Raw genomic sequence first — 24,734 nt, 5'->3', positions numbered from 1 at the left:
GTGTCTGGAACAGCTTCCATATGAGGAGAGATTAAAAAGACTGGGACTGTTCCGCTTAGAAAAGAGACGACTCACAGGGATATGATAGAGGTCTATCAAAGCAGGACTGGTGTGGAGAAAGTGACTAAGGAAGTGTTATTTACCCCTTCTCATAACATAAGAACCAGGGGTCACCCAATGAACTTAATAGGCAGCAGGTTTGAAACAAGCATAAGGAAGTATCCTTCACACAACGCCCAGTCGGCTGTGGAACTCATTGCCAGGGGATGTTGTGGCCAGAAGTATTAGTGGGTTCAAAAAAGAATTGAAAAGCTCACAGAGGATAGGTCAAGACTATTAGTCAAGACAGTCAGGGATGCAACCTTATGCTCTGAGTGTCCCTAAACCTCTGACTGCCAGAAGGTGGGATTGGACGGCCAGGATTGGATCCCTCAATAAATTGCTCCGTTCTGCTCATTCCCTCTGAAGCACCTGGCACTGGACCCTGTCGGAAGACAGGATGCTGGACTATTGGTCTGACCAGCATGGTTGTTCTTAGGTTCCTGGGGGCTACACTGTGACACAACCCTCAGTAATATTTAAGGCCTGGAATCAGCATTGTGAAGCCTCAGAGAGCTCCCCAACGGGGTAGTACCAGGCCAGTGAAAAGGGGTCTTCGCGTGACTGAGAATCAGGACCATGGAGTTTAACTTCACCCCATACCACCCAAACACCACCTCCCTGCAAAGACAGGCCTGAGGCAAACCCTCCGTGTACAAGTCACAAGGCACGACATTTTCCATCCATAATCCAATGCAAATTCTCTTCATAACACAGGCACCCTGGAGGGCCAGGAATCAGGTTAGGCCATTCTTATGAAGGGTACAAATGGCCACCGGGTCACAGGTTGTAATGACTGTCTCATCCAGTGGCAGCAGGGGGTGGGAGTGGGCATTGTGAGGGGTGAGCAGAGGAGAACTAGATCCCGGCTGTAGATTCTGCAGATTTCAACACCCTGAGAAGGCCACATCCTCAGGCCATTGCTGCCAGCACCACTGCGCACCACTCATCGTTCATGAGGAAGGCCTGTGACCCGGCCCGTCTCTGGCAGCTTAAAGACCTTGCTAACTGGAGGCCTTTTCCCCCACAGCGGGCAGCATGAGCCTGAAAGGAGGAGGAAGATCGTGATGATGGTGCAGAAGAAGCTGCCATCTTTGGATAATAACCATTGTCTGTCCATTCCTGACCCTCCCCTTTTGCTGGCCATCTCAAGAGACCACAGTCTATCTCCTACTGCAAACCCACCCTCAACAACTCAAAACCAAGTCTGCTCGGGTGCCACTCAACTCTTGTGCAGTGTTTTGAAGCAGAGGCTCAGCGATTGGTGCAACTGAGTGTACCCAGGCCCGGAAGTACCGGCAGTTGAAGGCAGAGGCCCTGGGAATGGCAGGACAGCATTACCGTCATCCCCAGTGGTAATATCTTCGGGGGGGCATTGATTGATACACGCTGGTAACTCCATAATACTGCTGCATACAGACACCTGAATGCAGAGTGGCTCCAGGCACCAGCACACCAAGCGCGTGCCTGGGGCAGCAAGTCACGGGGGGTGCTCTGCTGGTCGCCGTGAGGGCGGCAGGCAGGTTGCCTTCGGCGGCATGCCTGTGGAGGGTCTGCTGGTCCCACAGCTTCAGCGGACCTCCCGCAAGCAAATCCGCAGGACTGGGGACCTCCCACAGACAAGCCGCCAAAGGCAGCCTGCCTGCCGTGCTTGGGGCGGCAAAATACCTAGAGCCACCCCTGCCTGAATGGCCAGGGCTGTCTGGGTCCCTTCTAACTCCTGATGGTAAAGGGTTAGGGTTAGGGTTTTCTGGTCACAAAGGGCATAATCTGTAGTCTCAGACCAGACGGCTTTGACATCCAGGAATGCCACAAGCAAAGGCAGAGCGGAGAAAGAAGGCAGAGTGTGTCTGTCTGGAGAGAGATGTTCGGACAATACCACCCTACCCCTCTTTGTCTGGTGATTCTTTTCCAAGAGGCTCATTGCTCACCTGGAACATAGATCCTCTACCGAAAACCAATCGTGTGAAAGACCGAGCCAGTGCCCATCTCTGCCTGGGCCCTCAGCTCCCTGAGGCTTACCAGATAAGAGAGCACTGATCTTAGAGACCTCACCACGGTTCTCGTAGCCAGTTTGACGGTAGTCTAAGAAAGTTCTGTTCTGTGCAGCTTAGTAACTACAGGCTGTTCGCTGGGTGTGTACAGGGCCTAATACAATGCGGCCCTTGTTCGTGACTAGGGTTCCTAGGTGATACGGTAATACAAACACTAATAATTAACAACATCAGCATACGTTTCCCCTGGGCTTTCCTATAACACCCCGGTGTTACTGCTCATGGGCAAAAGGTCACCACAGATGTTGATTAGCCCCCGAGTCATGACTTGAGCCTCCATTTCCAACCCAACCATGTTGCCACCTTAAAATGAGACAAAGCTCCAGCTAGGAAGATGCAAGAAAATAAGACGGCAGGGGAGGAAGTTTTGAAGTGATGCAGGGTTTGTCTGGTTTTACTGTGAAGATGCATTTTTTCCCCTAGAATGTCGATTGTGTGACTCAGACATCAAAAATGTGGCTCCTTGGCTGATTATTTATAGAATGCTAACAATGTGCTGTGCAGCTCAGAGACACATATGATGTCCTTGTCCAGAAGGATGGGCAGTTTTAATATAGAATATCAGGGTTGGAAGGGACCTCAGGAGGTCATCTAGTCCCACCCCTGCTTGAAGCAGGACTGATCCCCAGATAGATTTTTTACCCCAGTTCCCTAAATGCCCCCCTGAAGGATTAAACTCACAACCCTGGGTTTAGCCGGCCAATGCTCAAACCACTGAGCTATCCCTCCCCCCTTCTCAAGTTGCAGAATTTGCAGGGCTTGTCTTAACCAGCGTGTTAGCTCGAGGTCTAACGAGTCTTGCTGCTACCCTGACTCCCAGCCACACACAAATCTCTAGCTTAAGTTCAGTGGGTGGTGGAAGCTCACGTCTTACTGCTGCCCCATCTAACAATGCAGTGGGCATGGGACGACTGCTGGTGTTAACACAACTCAGCAGCAGCTGACCCAATCGCGCTGTGTCACGCCAGTATTATTTTGCAGCGTGGCTGTTCTCGCTGACGCTAAGCTAGCTCCTAACTTCAGGGTGGTAACCGGCGCTAATGGTTGCAGTGGAGACAACACCTAAGTCTCTGATCCTTCAAACACTTCCTAGCTGGTGTGGTACTTGCTGGGGGAATCGTTCTGTTGGTTTCCGGCAGCGCTTGCAGGGCTGAGCTCTAGACAAAGTAAGGGATGGGGTACAACAAAAGCCCACATTTAAGTAACAGCATGAATCCAAGCAGCAATGAGAGTCGATGGACAGAGCACTGGGCTGGGATCCAGGACATGTGGGATCTCTTCCTGTCTCGGACCTGGCTAACGGAATGACTTTGTACCAGGCGTTTCCTGCCTCTGTTCACCTCCACCCTGTGGCTGTCTGTCTTCTAGTCAGTGTGTAAGCTCATGGGGGCAGGCAGCATCTCTCACCCTGTGTTTGCACAGTGCGGGCTAAGGTGTCAGCTGGTGCTGCTGAAATAATAAATAGCAGCCCATTGAGAGGATCAGAATTCGCAGCACATCCTGCTTACTGCACCAAATTGCCATAGGATCTTAAAAGATCAAGTGGCCTTTTTCATAGGCTTTATGTCCTCTGAAAAAGGCAGTTGGATGGGGTTAGTATGAGCAGGGCATGCTCTCGGAATGTCCTGCCCTCGTGTTTGTATCATTAGTTTGCGCTTGTGCTGGCTGTTACGTTCCTGGGACTGCATTGCTCCTTCTAGTGATTAATTTGCTGCAGGACAATTCTAGGTCTTTGTCTACCAGCTACTGTGCAGCCAGATAAAGCTACTGACGTGTTTAGCATGGGATCCTGCTTTGCCTGGGCCCGGCTGGTCATGATTACACCAATGCCTGCCTTTCTCAGGCTCTGATGGGAATGACTGCTCATCAGGCACAGGCAAAGTGTAATAACTGAGTGTCTCAAAGCTCTGAACATGGTCAAATCTTTTGAGAATCCAACCACAGGCCAGGTACCGGGCTCCACATGCAGTACTCAGTCCAGCAGTGGCAAGAACCCTTCGCAGTTCATTCCCAGAGCTCCCAGGATGCCATCAGAACCCTCTTGACATGCGTGTCTGACCAGATAGCGCCTACTAACCTGTGCAGGATCATTGCCTAACCAATATACGGGGATTTTACGGTAACAAATCCATAGCTGCCTAGTGATTTCAGTTAACACTACAACACACACCACAGTGGCTCAGACTTTGACAGCAACAACAGGGCTAGAACTCACATTCTCCTCATCCCAAAGGCCAGGCCCTACCACTGGAGCCAAAAGAGAATCTCCCTTAGCTATTAGCAGTATAATGCCTATGACACACAGTTGAGCAACCCTGGTTCCATTCAGTGCAACACAAGGGTGCACATACACACTGGCTAGTTCATTGCATCAGTGACCCGGGCTGGATTTGGTTAAACAGAGTCATGTCTGCACACAGACTGACTGGAGTTACGGTTCATCACAGGAAACCATTGCCCAACGGAGGGCGCAAACTCACAGAGGGAAGGGTTGGTAGGGGGCATATTGCAAGGTGGTGTGCGGTGAGGCTAAAGCGTGAAATCACGGCCTGTTGAAATCAATGCCAAAATTCCCATTGACTTCAACAGGGCCAGGTCTTCAGTGGGGAGGGAAGGAGCGATTCCAGTGGGAAAGGGCTGAGAGAGCCTGGTGGAAGGCAAGACAGATATACCCCTCCTCAGTGCCCGACGGGCTACAACCATCTCACTCGCACACATCCCCACCTGCTGCCGGCCTAGCGGGCCACTAAAATCTCCTTTCCTTGTGGACTTTTAGTTGCTGACTGCAAAGCGCCGGTGGAGCTGGAACATGGGTCAGTCACCTTCGCCACGAGGAACAATCTCACCACGTACCGATCAGGGATCTGGTACTCCTGCCAGCGACCCTACTATCAGATGGCCCCAAATATCACCGGTGAGACCATCCACCGCCGGGGAAAAGGCTGTGGCCACGCAAGTGGAGGTGGGCAGGGGCGGCTCTAGAAATTCCGCCGCCCCAAGCAAGGTGGCGCGGCGCGCCGCTCGCACCGCCCTTCCCCGGTCCCGCGGCCGGGGCAGAAGGGCCTGCGGACGGTCCCGTGGTCCCGCGGCTCCGGTGGAGCATCCGCAGGCATGGCTGCGGGAGCTCCGTCCGAGCCGCGGGACCAGCGCACCCGCCGCAGTCATGCCTGCGGGAGGTCAAGCGGAGCCGCGGGAAGAGGGGACCCTCCGCAGTCATGCCTGTGGCAGATCCGCTCATCCCGGGGCTTCGGTGGACCTCCCGCAGGCATGACTGCGGAAGGTCCGCCGGAGACAAATGCTGCCCTGCCTCGACAATGCCGCCCCACGTGCCTGCTTGGCGCGCTGGGGTCTGGAGCCGGTCCTGGGGGTGGGGCTCTGAACGGGGGGGGGGGGCGGCATGATCATTGTTGGGCTAGTCAATGTGCAAGAGGCTAGTGTTAATAATAAGCACGTATCTGCGGAGCATAGTGCAAATAATAATCCAGTGGGTATCTAAGTATCTATTCCATAGGTTGGGCATAAGCTTTCATGGGTAAAAAACCCACTTCTTCAGATGCAGGGAGTGAAAATTACAGATAGAGGCACAAATATACTGGCACATGAAGAGAAGGGAGTTACCTCACAAGTGGAGAGCCAGTGCTGACAGGGCCAGTTCAATGGAGGTTGGATGTGGTCCACTCCCAATAATTGATGAGGAGGTGTCTATACCAAGAGAGGGAAAATTGCAGGGAAATCTCCCTGGACATTCAATAACAGACTGAAAAGTAGCCATCCTGCAACAAAAAACCCTCCAAAAACAGACTTCAGAGAGAAACTGCAGAGCTACAATTCATTTGCAAACTGAACACCATTAATTTGGGCTTGAATAGGGACTGGGAGTGGCTGGCTCACTACAAAAGCCATTTTCCCTCTCTTGGTATTGACACCTCCATTGAGGCCAATCACTATAAAGCACTTGGCTGCCAGACTCAGAGCGTGCAGGCAAGAGGATCGCGCCGATTGAACTAAACGGATTTCCAAACTGACTGTTAAATCAGGGCTGCAGCAGCGTGTGAACCAGCCCTCGCTGGGGCACACATCTGCAGGGGCGCTTGCCGGGATGGCAGTTTGAAGAATCAGCCTTTTCCTCACAACAGTGGATTGAAATGCTTTAGCCTAACTCAAGTTAGTGGGCTCAGTGTCAGTGGATCTGGGGGCAATGCAACAGCCTGTGATATGCAGGAGGGTCAGACTAGCTGCTCTCCTGGTCCTGTGGATTGGATACAGGGCCTGATCTTCAGAAGATCTGAGCGGCCAATGCGCCAGATGAAGTCAATGGGAGGTGGGAGCGCCTAGCACCCCTCCAGGTCAGGCCCCTGGAATCACTGAGAGACAATACAGTTGTCACAGGGTCAGCTGCTTCCTGAGCTCCCCCTCGTGGCCAGAGGTGGACCTGCGGCATTCTGCCTCGGTTTCCCTTCTTCCGGGCCCTTTAAGAACCCCCCACACAAACTCATCTCCAGCTCAGCCACACCCCTCCTCGAGCCTGGATTTCTCACGCTAACAAAATAATTCCCCAAATAGAGTTCTCCAGTCCCTGTGTCGTCCCCCTGGGAGTTCCCAGGCCTTCCCTGCCTGGAATCTGCTCACTCCCAGCAGCCACTCCCTGCCTTGGCAGGCCCCAGTCTGGTCCCTCTCCCTAAACAGCCCCACTCCTCAGCAGCTTCCTTAGAAAGGAACCCATGGATCCCTGCTCACATGTGCCTCCTGGGCGCTGAGACCCCACAGGGAGGGACCCAGAGCCCGGACTCCAGTCTGCGTCTGAACATCTACGCTGCAATTTCACAGCCCCGCAGCCCCAGCCAGAGTCGGCTGCCCCGGGCTGGCCGCAGCTTCTGCCTTGGGTTTTTGACTGCAGTGTAGAAATGCCCTCACTGTCAGGGGCGGCTCTAGACATTTCGCCGCCCCAAGCATGGCGGCACGCTGCAGGGGGGCGCTCTGCCGGTCCCGCGGCTCCGGTGGACCTCCCGCAGGCATCCCTGCGGAGGGTCCGCTGGTCCCACGGACCTCCACCGAAGCTGCAGGATCAGCGGACCCTCCGCAGGCACGCCTGCGGGAGGTCCACCGGAGCCGCCCGCCGGGCGACCGGCAGAGCTCCCCCCGCGGCATGCCGCCCCAAGCACGTGCTTGGCACGCTGGGGTCTGGAGCCGCCCCTGCTCACTGTACAGCGGTCAGAGCTCCGCTTCCATCGATAGCCTGGTAACATCTCCGCTACTCTCCCCTCTTACGGGGAGGGGTCTGCAGCCACAACAGGTCCCAGCATGCAATGCTTCCAGCTGGACCCGAGCAGCTGCAGGCTGCAGAGACTTAGGCCAGGATCCTGAAAGGAATGTAGGTGTGTCACACTGCGGGAACTCACCGCCATGGCGCCTGCTGCTGGTCATCCAGGAATTAGCTCTTTCCAGCCTCTGAGCGCCTCCTGCTGGCCGCTTTCTCTCCCTTGGCTACCAGCCCTGTTGTCTCCACCGCCTCTGGCCCCACATCCCTCCCAGACCCCAGCACCCCTTAACATAGGGTGCTGCCCCACAGTGCCCCCACACTCTGAGTCTCCCCTCCCTTGGGGGAACCCCAAACCCCCTATACCCACCTTGCCTCAGTGGCTACTGCCAGTCTTTATCTAGCCCCCGCTCTCTGGGGCAGACGGCAGCCTGCAATGGCCATTCACTGGCAAGGGGGGTGGACAGGCTGCCTCTGCCTATCCCGGGGCTGCACCTCCCAGCCCCAGGACCTCCGTAGGCCTTGAACCAGACCTCAGCCTGGGGAGTTGCCAGCTGGAGCTCCCCAGCTCCTCTTGCCTTGCCTTGCCTTGCCCTGCCCAAGGTACCCGGTGCTCCTGAGCAGCCGAGCCCTGGAGTGAGACTGTCCTGGCTCACAGGCCTCTTATCAGGACCAGCCCTGATTGAGCTGGCCAGCTACTCAGTCAGCCTCCCTCAGCTGTTCTCACTCCTTTTCTCCCAGGAGCAGGGTAACCGCCCGGATACAAGGTGCCTGGCTCCCCTGGATTTCAGTGCATGCACAGGCTCCTCTTTAAATACTCCTACTGCTCCATAGTGATGACAACGGCACTGAAAACCTCCCTCAGCCACATTGGTTCTCAAGGCCACCCTCTGGGCACGCCTTGGCATCAGGGGGTGAGGCTCGTAGGCTGTCCCAAACCCCTCCAGAAAAACAGACCCACTGCTCCAGGCTAGGAGTGGAGACTGGAAGGGTTTGCTCACATCCCAGCCCCCTGTCCATAACCCTGCTGCTGCCCAATCAGCCTCCAGGCCTAGTGTGCAATAACCTTTGGCATGCTGGATGCTTCCTGCATCAGCCCAGCGCATCTGTCCTGCACGACTTTGTCAGGGACTAACAGCCTGGCAGGGAGAAGCAGCTCACAGCAGAGCCTTCAGCCTGAGCATAATGGGCACAGTGCCCTGGGACAGTGCAGGGTTCTGGGCACCACCCGTTTGGCACTGGAACACCGGACAGTGACATGCCACAAGCATTCAGAAAAGGCTTTAGGGGAGCGGAAATCCCCATAAACATCGGCATGCAGATGCCCCGCGGTGCAGTCTGAGTAACGTCCTTAATTTCTCCATGCCCTGCAAAATCATTTCAGGGGAGGAAGGCAGTGGAGGGGCCTTTCACACAAACACATAGGGCCAAATTCCACCTTTAGGGCACCTCCGCAAGCCCCGCATAGACTCTGGCTCCTAGAATATATTTATGGCAACACCCCATCGGCTGCGTGTCTGAACATGCGAGGCTGACCCACAGCCGCAGCCAACGGCACGTGCACCTGCTGCATGTGCAGACCCTGCATTCGGATAGGCAACAGGCAGCTAACGTTTTGCTCTCTTCCAGGCACGTACACCTGTGATGCTAAGGGGGTGTGGAAGAGCGAGGAGCTGGGGACCAAGCTGCCGTCTTGTCGACCAGGTACCTAGAGAGCTCTGGCATGATGCACCACCTAACGAGCTGTCATCTCGTAGCAGGGTTGCCTATGCCAGGAGTGAGCCAATCCAGCATTCGCTCTCCAAGGGTAACAGAGCCTGACGCGACTGGTACAGGTTGGGGAAGGGGAGGGTCTGTTCAGCGCAGCTCCGCTGGCTTCACTCCGTGGCTGGGACAGCCTGATGCCTTCACTATGCAGCGGTGCCCGAGGCTGTGATCCACAGGTACGGCACCTTAGGACACCTCAGCCGCAGGCAGGGGCAGTGAGGATCAGCAGCGCTGTACGCAGGGGATGTGGCTCTAAAGGGCAGAGCAGTGAGCAGTAGCTGTGCGGCACTGAGATGGGGCTGGATTCTGAACACGCCAAAGTCCGCAGGAGTTGAGCTCCAGGGGGGTGGTTCAGGGCCATCTCTAACGCCAGGTGGCCAAATCCTACCCTGGGGGTCACCAGAGGTGTTAAGGTGATTGCACTGGTGAAACTTGGCCCAGCACCTTAGAACCTGCCTCAAGCAGCCACCCAAGAGTCCAGCGGATCTTTAAATAACGGCCCAATGGCGTCCCCTCTGGGGGGTGCTGTACTGTGCCCACTGGATCTACTCTGACTGCACACAGTGCTCCACAGACGTTTACTGATTGGTCCCCACTAGGCCCCTGGGTGAGAACTAGCCCCACTTTACAGCTGGAGACACTGAGGCTGAGCAGGTAAGGGCCTGGCCCCAGGTGGCAGGGAGAGGCATTGTCAGAGGAGGGGATTAGGCTCAGCGGCTCCTAGGTACCCTGCCTGCAGTCAGACCACTTAGGTGGCTGTCGAAACTGTTCGAATTGGGCCCCGCACTTCCTAAAGCCAGCCCTGCCTGCCCTCCCTCTGATCGGCACACACGGCTCACTGCAGTCTCTGTTAAGCATACGGCTTGCTACAGCTGCACTCCAGCCCAACGTGCCCTGCCTTACATGCCCACCCCATATGGTGCATGCCGCTATCTCCTGGGACCCTGCAGGCCAGCAATGGTACCTCTCAGCAGACACTATAAATATATCAGAGGGTTAAATATCAGGGAGGGAGAGGAATTATTTAAGCTCAGTACCAATGTGGACACAAGAACAAATAGATATAAACTGGCCATCAGGAAGTTTAGACTTGAAATTAGACAAAGGTTCTAACCATCAGAGGAGTGAAATTCTGGAACAGCCTTCCAAGGGGAGTAGTGGGGGCAAAAGACATATCTGGCTTCAAGACGAAGCTTGATAAGTTTATGGAGGGGATGGTATGATGGGATAGCCTAATTTTGGCAATTAATTGATCTTTGACTGTTGGCGGTAAATATGCCCAATGGTCTGGGATGGGATGTTAGATGGGGTGGGATCTGAGTTACTGCAGAGAATTCTTTCCTGGGTGCTGGCTGGTGAGTCTTGCCCACATGCGCAGGGTTTAACTGATCGCCATATTTGGAGTCGGGAAAGAATTTTCCTCCGGGGCAGATTGGCAGAGGCCCTGGAGGTTTTTCGCCTTCCTCTGCAGCTTGGGGCATGAGTCACTTGCTGGAGGAGTCTCTGAGGACTTCAATAGCTCAGACATAGGTTAGGGGTTTGTTACAGGAGTGGGTGGGTGAGATTCTGTGGCCTGCATTGTGCAGGAGGTCAGACTAGACGATCATAATGGTCCCTTCTGACCTTAAAGTTTATGAGTCTATGAAAAAGGCAAACATTCCCCTCTGCTCACAGCACGTAAAAACACCCTCCCCCGCCCTTTCCCTCGCCTCACAATGCACCCAGATCTGACCTGGAGCTGGGCAAATCCCAGCACATGGTTTCTGGGAATATTTGCTGGGACTTTTTCAGGAATCCCACACTCCTTTACCAGCCTTGTCCCAAGAGCCTTTGTGGTCGGGATGCACTGGCAGGAGTGTTTGTGGACAGCGAATTTCAGGCCAAGCTCAGTTATTCACTGAAATGGACCATTGCAACCACACACCCCTGTGTGAGGTGTTTGCAAGCTCCCCTAATCAGGGAGGACTAAACACAATATCATGGGTCTTGGCTGGCAAATCCCACCCAACCAAGAGAGTGCAGGTGTAGTAAGTTTCAATGACACGCCGTACCCGGTCAATCCAGAGACAGCCCCAGCTGCAAAGCGAGGTTCTGCATGTGGATTTGGAACCCACCATCATTTGAGATCTTTGGATCCCTCAGATCCTGGGCCCAGGAATGCAGCCAGATGGTGGTGACTTCACTTTGCTCACTAGCAGCTAAGGTAGTGTCAGACCTGTGACCTAGTGGTGAAAATGGAGCCTCGTGTCCTATTGCCATTTCTCTCCCTGATCTATGCACCACAGTCTCAGTGGTGAAACAAACACAGCCATGTTAATTTCAGCCTCATTCATAAAACTCTTATTTTCTTTTTTAAAAAACATACATTGTTAAATGGAAAAGGATAAAAGTAGCCAGAACATGTGTGTTCCCTCCCCCCACCCGCAAGGTTCAAGGGCTTCAGGGCCAATGGAGAGTGAAGAGGATTGATTACTCTGTGTGTGTGTGTGTGTGTGTGTGTGTTTAAGTACAATTACGGGCCCCAATCCTGCATTTGGATCTGCATGGACAGATCTCTGGAGCGGTGCACGGGTTTGATTGCAGGGTTGGGGCCAAAGCCAGAGAATAAATGATATGGTGGCTCCCTAGTTACACTCTCTGAACCACTGCCAAGGACACGGGAATTGCCCGTCCTGCTCAGCCCCGGCCCGTCTAGTCCAGTAAACTGTTTCTAGCAGTGGCCGTACCAGATGCTCCAAAGGAAGGTGTAGAGCCCCCAAGCTGTGACTGTGGCAACCTCCTCTTCTCTGGCTGCCTTGCCCCCCTCCATGGTGCTGCGGCTCCAGATAACACCACTGGGAGCCGACGGTGCCAGGCAGCCTTTGTGCGCCACTTCCAGCGCGCCCGCTCCTGAGCCCCGAGGGCAGCCAGGAGCGCAGAGAGACTCGGGGGTAATGAAGCCTGACAGCGGGGAGAACGCTGTCCAGATATCTGCGTCCGTTCAGCTGTGGTTAGATTCCTCTCCCCCTTTGGCTCCCGCCAGGTGCCCATCACTCCTAAACCCCTCTCTCAGCCCCTGCCCTGCACCCTCCATCTGCCGTTAGCAAGAGCAGTTCCGAGGCTTTCAGTGTGTCTGAGATTTTTATTAGAATAAATATTTGGCTAGAAGAGCTTCCTCTAAACGCAGCCCATCGCCTTAGGAGGAAAGGCAGCTTCCCGGCAGCCTGACAGCTGGCCAGAGCTAGGATACAGGAACTGTTTGGCTAAGCGCATTTTATATTCCTGACAGTATTTGACATGGCAGGGAACCTAAACACACACACACACACATATACATACGTGTACACACACACATTCATACACATGTATCCATATACACATGCATGTACAGACACATGCACACACTTACTTGTACACACTGTGACAAAGTTCCTCCTCTACCTTGGTGGGGCCTGCGCTTATTGGCGGATTTGCTCACCTCAGTGATCTTCCCCACAGTCCAAGTCAATTCCTCCTGTGTCTGATCAGGAGTTGGGAGGTTTGGGGGGAACCCGGGCCTGCCCTCTACTCTGGGTTCCAGCCCAGGGCCCTGTGGATCGCAGCTGTCTAGAGTGCCTCCTGGAACAGCTGCATGACAGTTACTCCCCCATGGCCTCCTCCCAACACCTTCTTTGTCCTCACTACAGGACCTTCCTCCTGGTGTCTGATAACACTTGTACTCCTCAGTCCTCCAGCAGTGCCTACTCACTCTCAGCTCCTAGTGCCTCTTGCTCCCAACTCCTCATGCGCACACTTCACTGACTAATTGGGAGGCTTTTAACTAGTTCCAGCCAGCCCTTGATTGGTTTCAGGTGTCCCAATCAATGTCCCTACCTCCACTGCCTTCTAGAAGGATCTTAATTGGCCCCAGGTGTCTTGATTAACCTGGAGCAACTGCCATTTGGTTACCATGGTACCAGGAATTTGTTTAGCCTGGGGCTAACATACCTGTTCCTCACCACTTTACTGTAGCCATCTGGCCTTGCCCCATCACAACACATGTACACCTATACACACATACATGTACACATGTGCACATACACATATGTGCATGTGCACACACATGCAAATACACATACACACCCATACACCTCCATGCACATACATATACATGCACACACATGTGCACACTCACATACACAAACGTACATGTGCACACATGCCTATATATGTACAGACACATGCACATACATGTCCACACATATGTACATGTACACACATGCACCCATTTAAATGTACACATATGTACATGTACAGACATACACGTACACACATACACACACACACATGCACACACACGTACACACAGCTACACATGCGTACACATACACCAATGTACATGTGCACACACATGTACGTGTGCACACACATGTACGCATACACACATACACATACACATATGTACACCTACACATGTACACACGTGTACACACACATACGCATACACATACGTACCTGTACACACACACACACATGGACACATACACACACACGCACATGCCCACTCACATACATATACACATACACACATGTACACACACAAATACACACACACACATTTCCGGGAGGTTTCACCTTTTCAAGTCAGACTTTCCCCAGTGCTGGATTTCAGACAGAATAGTGTCACGCTGGTGTAACAAAATCGGCTGCACAGAGGAATGAAGCTGATCACGTCCCTGCTCCGTATTATGGAGCTCAGCATTATTGTGCTTCCTTAACTGCCGGGGCCTCTCCCGAAGAGGCAGAGCAGTCTACTGGATTGAGCATGTGGCTGTGAGCCGTGAATCAACCCTATCAGCTGCTTATTGGCTGCCCGCACTGGTGTCTGTGAGTGTCTGAATCTGTCCCTGGCTTGCTCTGTGACCCACAAACAGAACCGCCGCGATCTGTCCTCCTGTTGCTTTCTTTTCTCTTCTCCACCCTGTTCCACCGCGTGCCAGCCTCCCTCGGAATGCCTGGCTAGAAATCGGAACTGCCAGCCGTCGGCCTCTAGTGGGCACCTCTCCTTCCCAAGCGGAGTGAAATGAACTGGAGAAACAGTGAAGGGGATAATTCACAGGCATGGGAGTAGCTTATTAGGGCTCTTGAGAGACTAATTTGGGGCCTGTTGATTACAGTGGGCTATGGATCAGGCTCTTAAAGCCTCTTGGCAGCCAACCCGATTTGCTTGCATCAGCCTGGCAAAGGGGAAGGTTATTTGGTAGCCAGAAATGGGGGTGGGGTGGGCTGGAGAGGAATCACTGCTCGTGGAGTCATTAAGGGAAGACAGCTGTCCTGGATGCACCAGAACACTGTGTACCCTCCACATATCAGCTGGGGTTTCTTAAAGAACCCTTGTATCCAACAGATCTTGGGACAAGGAGCTGAGCCAGCAGTGAGAACATTTCCACAAAGGGGGAGCACTGTGAGAGAGTCGGTGTCTAGCTTCCCAGAGAGCAGGAAGTGACTGGATGGGAGTGTCGCATGAGTATGGACTGAGCACAAAATTGCACAAGACTGTCAGGCTTCTGCAGAATCAGACGTGTGAAGCTGAAAGGGACCTCAAGAGGTCAGCTGGTCCACCCCCCTGTGCTGAGACAGGACCGTGTAAACCTTCCCCAACCCCAGCTGGTGTTTGGCCAACTTCTTCTTAAAATCCTCCGCTGATGGGGATTCCACAACCTCCCTTGGGAGCCTGATCTGGAGCTTACCAGCCCTTAGCGTTAGAAAGCTTTTCCTAATATCTAACCTACATCTCCCTTGCTGCAGATTAAGCCCATTACTGCTTGTCCTACCTTCAGTGGACATGGAGAACAACTGATCACCATCCTCTTTATAACAGCGCTTAACATATTTAAAGACTGTGATCAGGTCCCCCCCACAGTCTTTTCTCAAGACCAAACATGCCCAGTTTTTTTAACCTTCCCTCATAAGTCAGGGTTTCAAACCCTTTCTCATATTTGTTGCTCTCCTCTGGACTCGCTCCAATTCTCCACATCTTTCCTAAAGGTTGGTGCCCAGAATGGGGCACAGTACTACAGGGGGGGGATAGCTCCGTGGTTTGAGAATTGGCTTACTGAATCCAGGCTTGTGAGTTCAATCTTTGAGGGGCAATTTAGGGCAAAAATCTGTCTGGGGATTGGTCCTGCTTTGAGCAGGGGATGGGACTAGATGACCTCCTGAGGTCCCTTCCAACCCTGATAGTCTATGATTCTAACTGAGGCCTCACCAGTGCCACATAGAGCAGGACAATTACCTCCTGTATCTATACATTACACTCCTGTTAATGCACCCCAGAATGACACTAGCCTTTTTGGCAGCTGCATCCCATTGTAGACTCAGTCGGTTTGTGATCCGCTATAGCCCCCAGCTCCTGTTCAGCAGTGCTAACACCTAGCCAGTTATTCCCTGTTTTGGAGTTGTGCCTTTGTGTTTCCCTTCCTAAGCGTAGCGCTCTGCTTTACTGAATGTCATTTGGCTGGTTTCAGACCAGTTCTCCAATTTGTCAAGGTCGTTTTAAATTCTAATCCTGGCCTCCGAAGTGCTTGCAACCCCTCCCAAGCTTGGTGTCATCTGCCGATTTTAAAGTCACCCTCTCCACTCCACTATGCAAGTCCCTAATGAAAATATTGAACAGTACCAGACGCAGGACAGTCCCCGGCGGGACTCCACTAGGTATGTCCTCCCAGTCTGATGGTGAACCATTGAGCACGGTCTTCCAGCCACTTCGGCATCCATCTAGACCACAGCTCCTCAGTTTGCGTATGAGAATGTCATGTGGGACTGTGTCAAAAGCTTCACTATAGTTTCATTTAAGTCAAGATATATCATGTCTGTTACTTCCCCCCACCCATCCGCTAGACCAGTAAACCTTTGGCCTCTTGTTGTTAATATTTACTATTTCTCTTTTATTTCTGTATATATTTTGCTGGATCGGGTCTTTATTTAGTATCAGTTTGCACCTGTCTTGTTAATAGCATCGATTAAAGCATTGTTTTAGAATGGCCATTTACACTGCGACCCGGTTTGTCACTGAAACACAAGGGACCGCCTTGCAGAGCTAGGACACTGCAGAAGACATGTAACCCGGGCCTAGTATTTTGGGGTCTTAGCATAAGTGGGATGATACCCACCTACATGGTCCACGGCTAAAGACCAGAGGCCTGATACTGTTCTCAGTGACACAGGAGCAAGGCCTGATTCAAATCAACGGACTCCTCGTGCGCGTAAGGTTACACACAGGCTTAGCTGCTTTGCTGGATCAGAGCCTAACTCCTACGAAATCAGCTGAGTTGCATCAGTGCAAAACTGGTGCCAGTGAGCTGGGGCTCAGCTCCCTGTTTCTGAGGTTCTTCTGGCATCGCCCTGGTAATATATCAAATGCATTAGGAAACCGAATGCTTTTCCTTTGAGAGCTGCAAGAAAACCAGTGATGTCTGTGAGGGGACAGAAGATGGCCACAAGGTCTATGATGGGGCAGAAGAAAGGATACGGGGCCCTTGGTATAAGGAGTCCATCCCATTAACTGAGCCATGGGTCTTGGGATTAATTCGATTTCATCTACACAGGCATTGCATTCCAGCTTGACTTGCACGGCACGATGATGGAAAACCAGAGGTGGGGTCAAGTTCCACAAATCCCTCCATCCCAGCTCCAGGGCGGGGTGGGGATGGTGCAACTTGTTTTTGTTCTGTTTCATTTGCCAGCCTAGGCTAGAACTGAAGACCGTCCAATTCTGGGCGAGGTGCACTGGCGGTGGGACCCTTGCAGCCTCGTTTCAGTGTGTGTGTTGGGGCGGGACGGAGAGAGTTCAAACTCTTCCCCCACCCCCATGAAGGTATTCTGGGCTTCAAAGGTGCAATGATGGATGATGCTAGGCAGCGTACATGCATCATTGCTGGTAGATTATGCCATGGGCCTATCTTTTCCGCCGAAGTGATGCTGATAATATGGCACATTGCCTACTTAAAGCATGTCCTTCCTCCAATGTGAGTCCCTCCTGTGTGGTCAGAAATCCAAGCAGAAACCCTGCCAGCAGGTAACACATGCATTGGTAGTAGAGTGCAAGCATAGTTCATTTAATTAAATACATCAATGACAGCACAGGACAGAGGTGACCAAGGGAAAGCAGGATGACCTAGAGGCAAGGACATGGGCAGGAGAGTCAGGAGACCTGGTTCTTATTCTGGCTCTGCCACCAATTCACTGTCTAAATAGACAAGACAGAAAAATAGGGGGAGGTGAAACTGAGGCACAAAGCAACTTGCCCAAGGTCACCCAGAGATCAGTGGTAGAGGTAGGACCAAAACCCAGGTCTCCTGCAGCACATTCCAGTGCCCTGTCTACTGGGCTGATCAGACCTACTGATGGAATAATCTGGCCCTACTCCAAAGCCCATTGAAATCAAGGGACAGACCCAGGGACTTCAGCAGACTCTGGAGCAGCCCATAGAGGCCCTGCCTGACATTAACAGGAGCAGAATAAGGCTCTGGAACTGCTAAGCAATTATGGTTATTATCACTACCACCATCATCACCATCCCTGTCACAGCACTAGCGTAATGGACCATGGTACTCCACTAGAGGGTCCATCCCAACCCAAGTAATTCCACCTTCCGCCAAGCTATGGAGGTACAAAACGATGGGGCGAGTGACTATCTTTAGGGATGCAAACAAGGTAGAAAAATTTATATACCAGACATAACAGAGAGGGCCCATTCAGGACATGGAATTGAAGTGCCCATGTCATTTAAAATCAGCCTGCTTCTCACCCTGGTGCATATATTGTAGAAACCAAACCAGCAGAGGCAGATGGGGTTGGGTCTTTTCCAGCACAGATGTCCATGAGAACAAGGATTGTCCCCTGGGCACAGAAATAAGAGTATTTGGTTCTTAAGAGACCAATCCAAACTGGCATAATCTACTGGAGAATTGTCTTTCTGCTGTTTCCTGTGAAGTGCTCGCCCCTGTTAGATTAACTGTCCTGTCCTTTCTCTCACCAGTGTGTGGCCAGCCAGTTCGCCCTCTGCCTGGGATAATCAAGCGCATCATTGGAGGGCGGAACGCGGAGCCCGGCTTCTTCCCTTGGCAGGCCCTGATCGTGGTGGAGGACACGTCCAGGGTCCCCAACGACAAGTGGTTCGGCAGCGGGGCCCTCCTCTCTGACTCCTGGGTGCTGACGGCGGCTCACGTCCTCCGCTCCCAGCGCCGGGACAACACCGTCATCCCAGTGTCCAAGGAGCACGTCACTGTCTATCTGGGCCTACATGACGTGAGGAACAAGAAGGATGCCGTCAACCGGACGGTGGAGGAGATCATCCTGCATGGGGGATTCGACATCCAGAACTACAACCATGACATCGCCCTGGTCAAGCTGAAGGAGAAGGTGACCATGGATGCCTATGTAATGCCAGTCTGCCTGCCCCAGTTCGAGCACGAGCTGGAAGGGCCTCATCCCAACACCTTGGGCCTGGTGGCCGGCTGGGGCATCTCCAACCCCAACATCACCGTGGACGAGATCATCAGCTCGGGGATGAGGACGCTGTCCGACATCCTGCAGTACGTCAAGCTGCCGGTGGTGCTGCATGCCGAATGCAAGACCAGCTACGAGTCCCGCTCGGGCAACTACAGCGTGACTGAGAACATGTTCTGTGCCGGCTATTACGAAGGGGGGAAGGACACCTGCCTGGGAGACAGCGGAGGAGCCTTCGTCATTCAGGACCCCGGGACCCAGCGGTGGGTGGCCCAAGGCCTGGTCTCGTGGGGTGGGCCAGAAGAGTGCGGAAGCAAGCAAGTGTATGGGGTGTACACCAAAGTGTCTAACTACGTGGACTGGGTAGAGGAGAAGATGGGATCCTCACACAGGAGGACATTCCTGGATCCTGAACTGAAGAGATGAGCTCGCCCCAGCCAGCAAGCACGACTCTGGTCTTCTGCAACCGGTAACAGCAACTCTCAGTCCCCTCCAGTCTTATTTCACGGGGTTTGCTTGGCATCACGTTCCTTCATGCACTGTCGTAGGAAACGTCCGCTCGGCAGCTCATGGGAAATGAGCTGATGGGCCTCAGTCAGGTTCCTTAGCGGGACAGGCATCCATGTCACCCAGAAGATACCACCACGGCTACCTGGCCCCTGTGCCGGCGTCTCCGCAGAGGGGCCAAGGACTGGGTGGGGCTGTGGAGACTGACGTGCACTCTCACGCTTGCTGGGGGATGGTACCTTCAGGTCAGGGTTGATGTACCCTCACGGGGGAAGCCATGCCCTGCCGCTGTGCAGAGAGGCCATCAGCACCCAGGCTGTTAAGCCAGCGCATTCCACCAGCACTACACCCACTTCTGAAATTCCTCCGGGGTGGGGAGAGGCAGGAAACCCAACTTAGTGACACAGGGCCCACAAAGCCCCTCACCCTGACTCTAGACAAAGAGCTCACCTCCTTGGTACCGATAACAGGGGAGGGGGGTTCTTGCTTATCTCTTTATCCTGCTTTATCTTCTAACCAAATTCCTGCTGGGAGCTCCCTTCAGCACCAGGCAGTCAGCGGTGTCCTAACATCAGGCCGGAATAAAGGCCATGGTTCCACCAGGGCTTCTGGCTAGGTGAAGGCACCAGAATCTGGAATCAGGCCCTTAACTGACATGCATTTGGGGGCGGCGGGGGGGTCGCTGACCAGAATTCAGAGTCAAACAAGATATCCCAGCTCTGTCCTCTGAGTAGAGTGACCAGATGTCCCGATAAAATTGGGACTGTCCCGATATTTAACCCTTTGTCCCGCATCCCGATCAATGTACGATCGGGACGCCACTTGTCCCAGTATTCGGGTAAGGAGGCGAGCGGGAGGGAGGCACTAACCCTGTGGGTGCTCCAGGGTCCTCACCTCCTTCTCTCCCCCTCCCCCAGCGTGCCGGGTCCCTGCTCCTCCCACCATCCAGTGCTCCCCGCCGCCTAACAGCTGTTTGGCGGCACTTAGCGCTTTCCAGGAGGGAGGGGGAAGAAGCGGGGACGCAGCACACTCAGGGGAGGCGGTGGAGAAGAGGCAGGGCGGGGGAGGGACTTGGGGGAAGGGGGTGAAATGGGGGCGGGGCGAGGGCAGTGCAGGGGCGGCAAGAGGCAGAGGGTGGGCAAGCACTCACCCGGCAGAGGGGAAGTCGGTGCCACAGGGGTGAGTGGCGAGTGGGGGGTGAAGAGGCGAGCGGCGGGCAGGCGAGCGGTGGGTGGGGGACTGAGGAGGGATGCAGCAAGCCAGCAGCAGGCCAGGGGATGAGGAAGGGCGCGGTGGGGGGAGCTGAGTGGGAAGGGGGCGGGACCTGGGACAGAGTGGGGGCGGAGCGTGGGAGGAGTGGGAGTGGACTGTGGGCGGGGCAGACGGCACCCCAATGTGCCCCGATATTTTAGTGTGGTGATCTGGTCACCCTACCTCTGAGACCAGGTCCTGATATCGTTTACACTGGTGTAAATCCAGAGTCACTCCACTGACTTCAGCAACCCCTGGATTGATGTTCACCATCAGCTCCAAATCGAGCCCAGTGGTTAGCAAGAAAGCCCCGGTGCATGCTATCCCGGCTGTTCCCGCCTCCGTCTTCTCTGCGCTGAGACTGCGCACGTACTAAACTCAGACCCATCCCGCACCCTTCCATTGGTGCCCTAGGCTGGGGGCTGGGAGGAGGTTTCCTCGCTCCCTTTCCTAGTATAGCATCGGTTCTTCAGCCATGATAAGGATACGCCCGTTCCACCTGTGCCATGAGACGCCTATAAGCACAATCCACGGAGGTGCAGCCATTGAGAGGCCTCTGTACTGTACTACGCCCAGGCTTTTCCTTCTTCCCCCTACAAAGCGCAGACTGCCAAGCAACGGCCTGAGCTTTATCCCAGACGGGGAGACTCCGGGTGCATTTCATGGCACTTACTATGCATGACCCTTCCCCTGCTCTAGAGTTACATGGGCCACATTGTCCTGGCTGAGCATGTCCTGCTGTGACTTGCAGCACATGCATTGGAGCTTAACACCATCAATGGCTGGTGAGAGGACGAATCCCTCTTGCTGGCAAACCCAGCTTGTTCCGAGAGTGAGATGGGCAAAGGATAAAGCAGAATAAAGCCAGGCAAATTTGTGGAGCTTGCATCCACACTACACACACACACACACACACACTCACTCTGCAATATATTCTTCCCTCTCTTCCAGAACTGTGCGGCTTGGCAGGCATTTGCAATCCTTTCCTTGCACTTCATTTCCAGTGGGGTATGGATGCCCCATGTGAGTTCTGCTTTGCGTTGGAGGGTTCCCAAAGCCAAACTGAGTCAAACCTCCCGTATTTCCCTTGGTTGCACATTGAAGCCACATAAAACTCCTGAGTTTGGATGGCTTCACCATGACTCCATAAACTGACCCAGATTTGGGCAGAAGTCAACCCCAGGCTCACTGGAGACTCATTTCTGGGTGTGGTGCATGTCACAGCTACCGGGCAAACAGCACTGCTGACCCCTCCTGGTCTCTCTGAGCACCTCCCCCATCCTGAACCTCAGGCCTCGAGTCGTCAGCTGGCATAGGGTGGAGTCACGCGACTCCCCCTCTCTCAGACTGGGTCTGGGCTACACTCCCATTATGTTCAGCTCCAGCAATGGGCCGGGACGGTGGTAGCCAGTGGCCAGATGCCCCCTTAAAGCAAAGTATCATTTATTTACCATTTCAGCGAAAGCGGCTCTTACAGACCAAAAAAAACCCACTCCGTGCATGTCTAGCTCGCCAGGTGTTTAAACCGTCTCGCTCACGAGGGACGGTCACCTCTGTGTGCTTGTGAACCCCCACATACACTCCCACAGCGATGCCGGTTAGTAAAACACAGCAGGGTAACTCCGATGGATACGTGCATGTAGCTTCCTGTTGGGCCGAACCTTACTATTCTGGCTTGGTTTTACTCAGACCTGGGGAGTTTTACCTGGGTGCAGGGTGAGCAAACACTGAGCTAGACCCTCCGGCTTTGACCCACAATCATTTAAGCAGTGCGTAGAGCAGCCAGAGGAGCGAGATCCTCCAGAGACCAAAGGAACGTGTCTATTGTACACACATGCTACGGCCTGTACTCCCGACTATGCCGCGTAGCTAGAAGATATTATATTTTTTGTACTCTGTCTATTCTGTCAGCTGTCGAACGCTGTGTATGGACAGTCTGTATCATTCTGACCGGGAAGGTAATAAAGCCCTGGTATGTACAAAGCATGTGTGCTGGCAACCCACCGTTCTAACCGGGAGAAGTTCATGGGACTGCACCCTGCATTCACCCTGGCGTGCTCCTCCCCTTCCACAACCTCGGGGCTTCTTCATGATGTGCATCCCCTCCCAATGCCCTGGCACCCCTAGCTTTATCCTCTTCTTAATCCAATCACAAAAATAATGCATCAAAGCACGGGGAATAATGGGACGGGTGAGGCTCACCAACGCCCAGCCCCTGTGGCCACGGGGAACTAGCCATTTGTAGATACCCCTATTTGATCCCAGCAGACAATCCCTGCTCCCAGAGGGAAGTGAAACATCACTCCAGGGTCCTGCCAGTGTGCCCTTGGGTGGGGAATTCCTTCCTGACCCACAATCAGTTTAGCCCTGGGTGCATCAGTGGGATTCAACCTACTACTGACTAAGTGGCCTTTCCTTGCTGAAGACTGCAGATTGGGGAACGCACTCCTCTGCATCTGTGACATGTCTTCAGGCAGAGAGGAAGGAGCAGAGGAATTCATACGAAACAAGCAAATACCTCCATGCAAGCATCCTTCTAATAAAGGCGAGAGAGGGACTGGGGCTAACTAGAAGGCTGCTTTCAAGGTTCCAAGTGGTTTGACAGCTTTTCATGCCATGCCGACCCATCCCCAGCTGCTGGCATGCGCCGTGCCAATCCACCATCCCAGTCCTTGTTCTTGAGTGCTGGTCCATCTTCCAGCATGGCTAATTCTTTGAGTGCAGTTCAACCCCACACAGTGCCAGGCCTTTGATTCCCATCATCATCCCCAGTGAATAGCGCCTTCCTTTAGAAAGAGTAACCTACATGCTTCAGAGTCATACCATGGGACACCATGGCCCATGCACATACTGTATTTATGATCAGTGCGACACTGCATGTGCTAGGCGATAAGAACATAAGATCGGCCATACTGGGTCAGGCCAATGGTCCATCTAGCCCAGTGTCCTGTCTTTTGACAGTGGCCAGTGCCAGGTGCCCCAGAGGGAATGAACAGAACAGGGAATCACCAAGTGATCCATCCCCTGTCGCCCATTCCCAGCCTCTGGCAAACAGAGGTCAGGGACACCATCCCTGCTCATCCTAACTAACAGCCATCGATGGGCCTATCCTCCATGAACTTGTCTAGGGTCTGTGGGACCTGGGTTTGTGGACTCGGTGTTTCCAAGACTGGGTTTACTATCGCTAGACCTGGGTCTCCCAGCCGTGCTAACGTGTCTATACTGCACCATGCTGACCTTCTAACTCAGGTCTGTAGCTCGGCCTGCATCTGCACTGCAGCATGACCAGCCGCGGACCTGAGTCACAGCTCTATGATAGAGCTATGAAGACCCTGGTTTACAGCGCCGTGTAAGAAACTTTCCATGATTTACGAGCATCGGTCCCATTGACTTTCAGTGCTATTTGTGCATCTAAGTCACTTGGCCACCTCTGGAGCCAGGAGCGCCGGCAGCCTTTTTGGCGCCCTAGGCGGCGGAAGGTCCCGCCCCCAAAATACCACCGACGACCGCAGCGGCTGGATGTTCGACCGCTGTGGTCGCCGCCCCTCACCCCCCAAATGTCAGTGCCCTAGGCAACCGCCTAGGTCGCCTAATGGGTTGCGCCGGCCCTGTGTGGAACTCTCCCCGCCTACTGCCGTCGGCTGCCTTGGCAACTTGCCTGCATAAGAACTGAGCCAAGGGACTCGGGACTTGTCCCAAAGTGCAGCTCCATATTTAAAGAAAAACAAAATCTACAGAATACAGGCTGCAAAGTGAGTTCCTCCATGAGCCTTTTTTCTCTGGAGGCCTGGGGTCCCCATTGGTTGGGTCTCAGGGATGCTAAGGGGCCGTATTTTGCTCCATGATAATCCAGTAACTCCCAGGTTACTCCATCGCACTTACGCTGGATATATTTAGAGAAATGACATCAGATGGAGGGGAGGTGAACTGAGGGCTCTTGGGAACTGTTTAGAATTCAACAGGAGATGATTTCTTGTTGATGTCTTGTACTAACTTCTGACTAGGCCGAATCCGGAGGTCCTGACGCAATCTTCACTCCAGTTTTAATCAAATTCCCAATAAAACCGGAGTAAACAACTGATCTGGGGATTTGCTCCATCTACACTAGAAAACTTGGCGTCTCAGGTGACTTTCGTGTGTGTCTCTCTTGTGTCTGATCTTATTCCTTGCGGTTTCAGTGTGTGGGAAGCCAAAGTTTTCCAGGAGTTGGCTGGCCCGAATTTCCAGTGGACGCCATACCCAGCGAGGAATATCTCCGTGGATCGCCATGCTGCATAGGGGAGGGAAGCCCTTCTGCGGAGGCTCTCTGCTAGGTAAGAATCTCTTTGGTA

At 53.5% G+C, this 24,734-nt stretch overlaps 1 protein-coding gene across 3 annotated transcripts in view; it reads left to right on the top strand.

Moving 5' to 3' along the window:
- Window positions 1-24,734, top strand: part of MASP1 (MBL associated serine protease 1) — a 67,200-nt gene that overhangs the window by 32,098 nt on the left and 10,368 nt on the right. For 2 of the 3 annotated variants that reach the window (XM_045029034.1, XR_006581966.1), the window contains exons 9-11: window positions 4,930-5,067; window positions 9,040-9,114; window positions 24,582-24,716. In XM_045029034.1, coding sequence (XP_044884969.1) covers window positions 4,930-5,067; window positions 9,040-9,114; window positions 24,582-24,716 — 348 coding nt within the window. Of the gene's footprint in view, window positions 1-4,929; window positions 5,068-9,039; window positions 9,115-18,175; window positions 20,130-24,581; window positions 24,717-24,734 lie in introns of those variants that run through there. The other variant, XM_045029033.1, reaches the window with a different exon arrangement.

This window comes from Mauremys mutica, chromosome 9 (genome assembly GCF_020497125.1).
Source record: "Mauremys mutica isolate MM-2020 ecotype Southern chromosome 9, ASM2049712v1, whole genome shotgun sequence".
NCBI lineage: Eukaryota > Metazoa > Chordata > Testudines > Geoemydidae > Mauremys > Mauremys mutica.
Note: the sequence above shows the minus strand (reverse complement) of the source record. Positions and strands in the feature narration are given on the sequence as shown.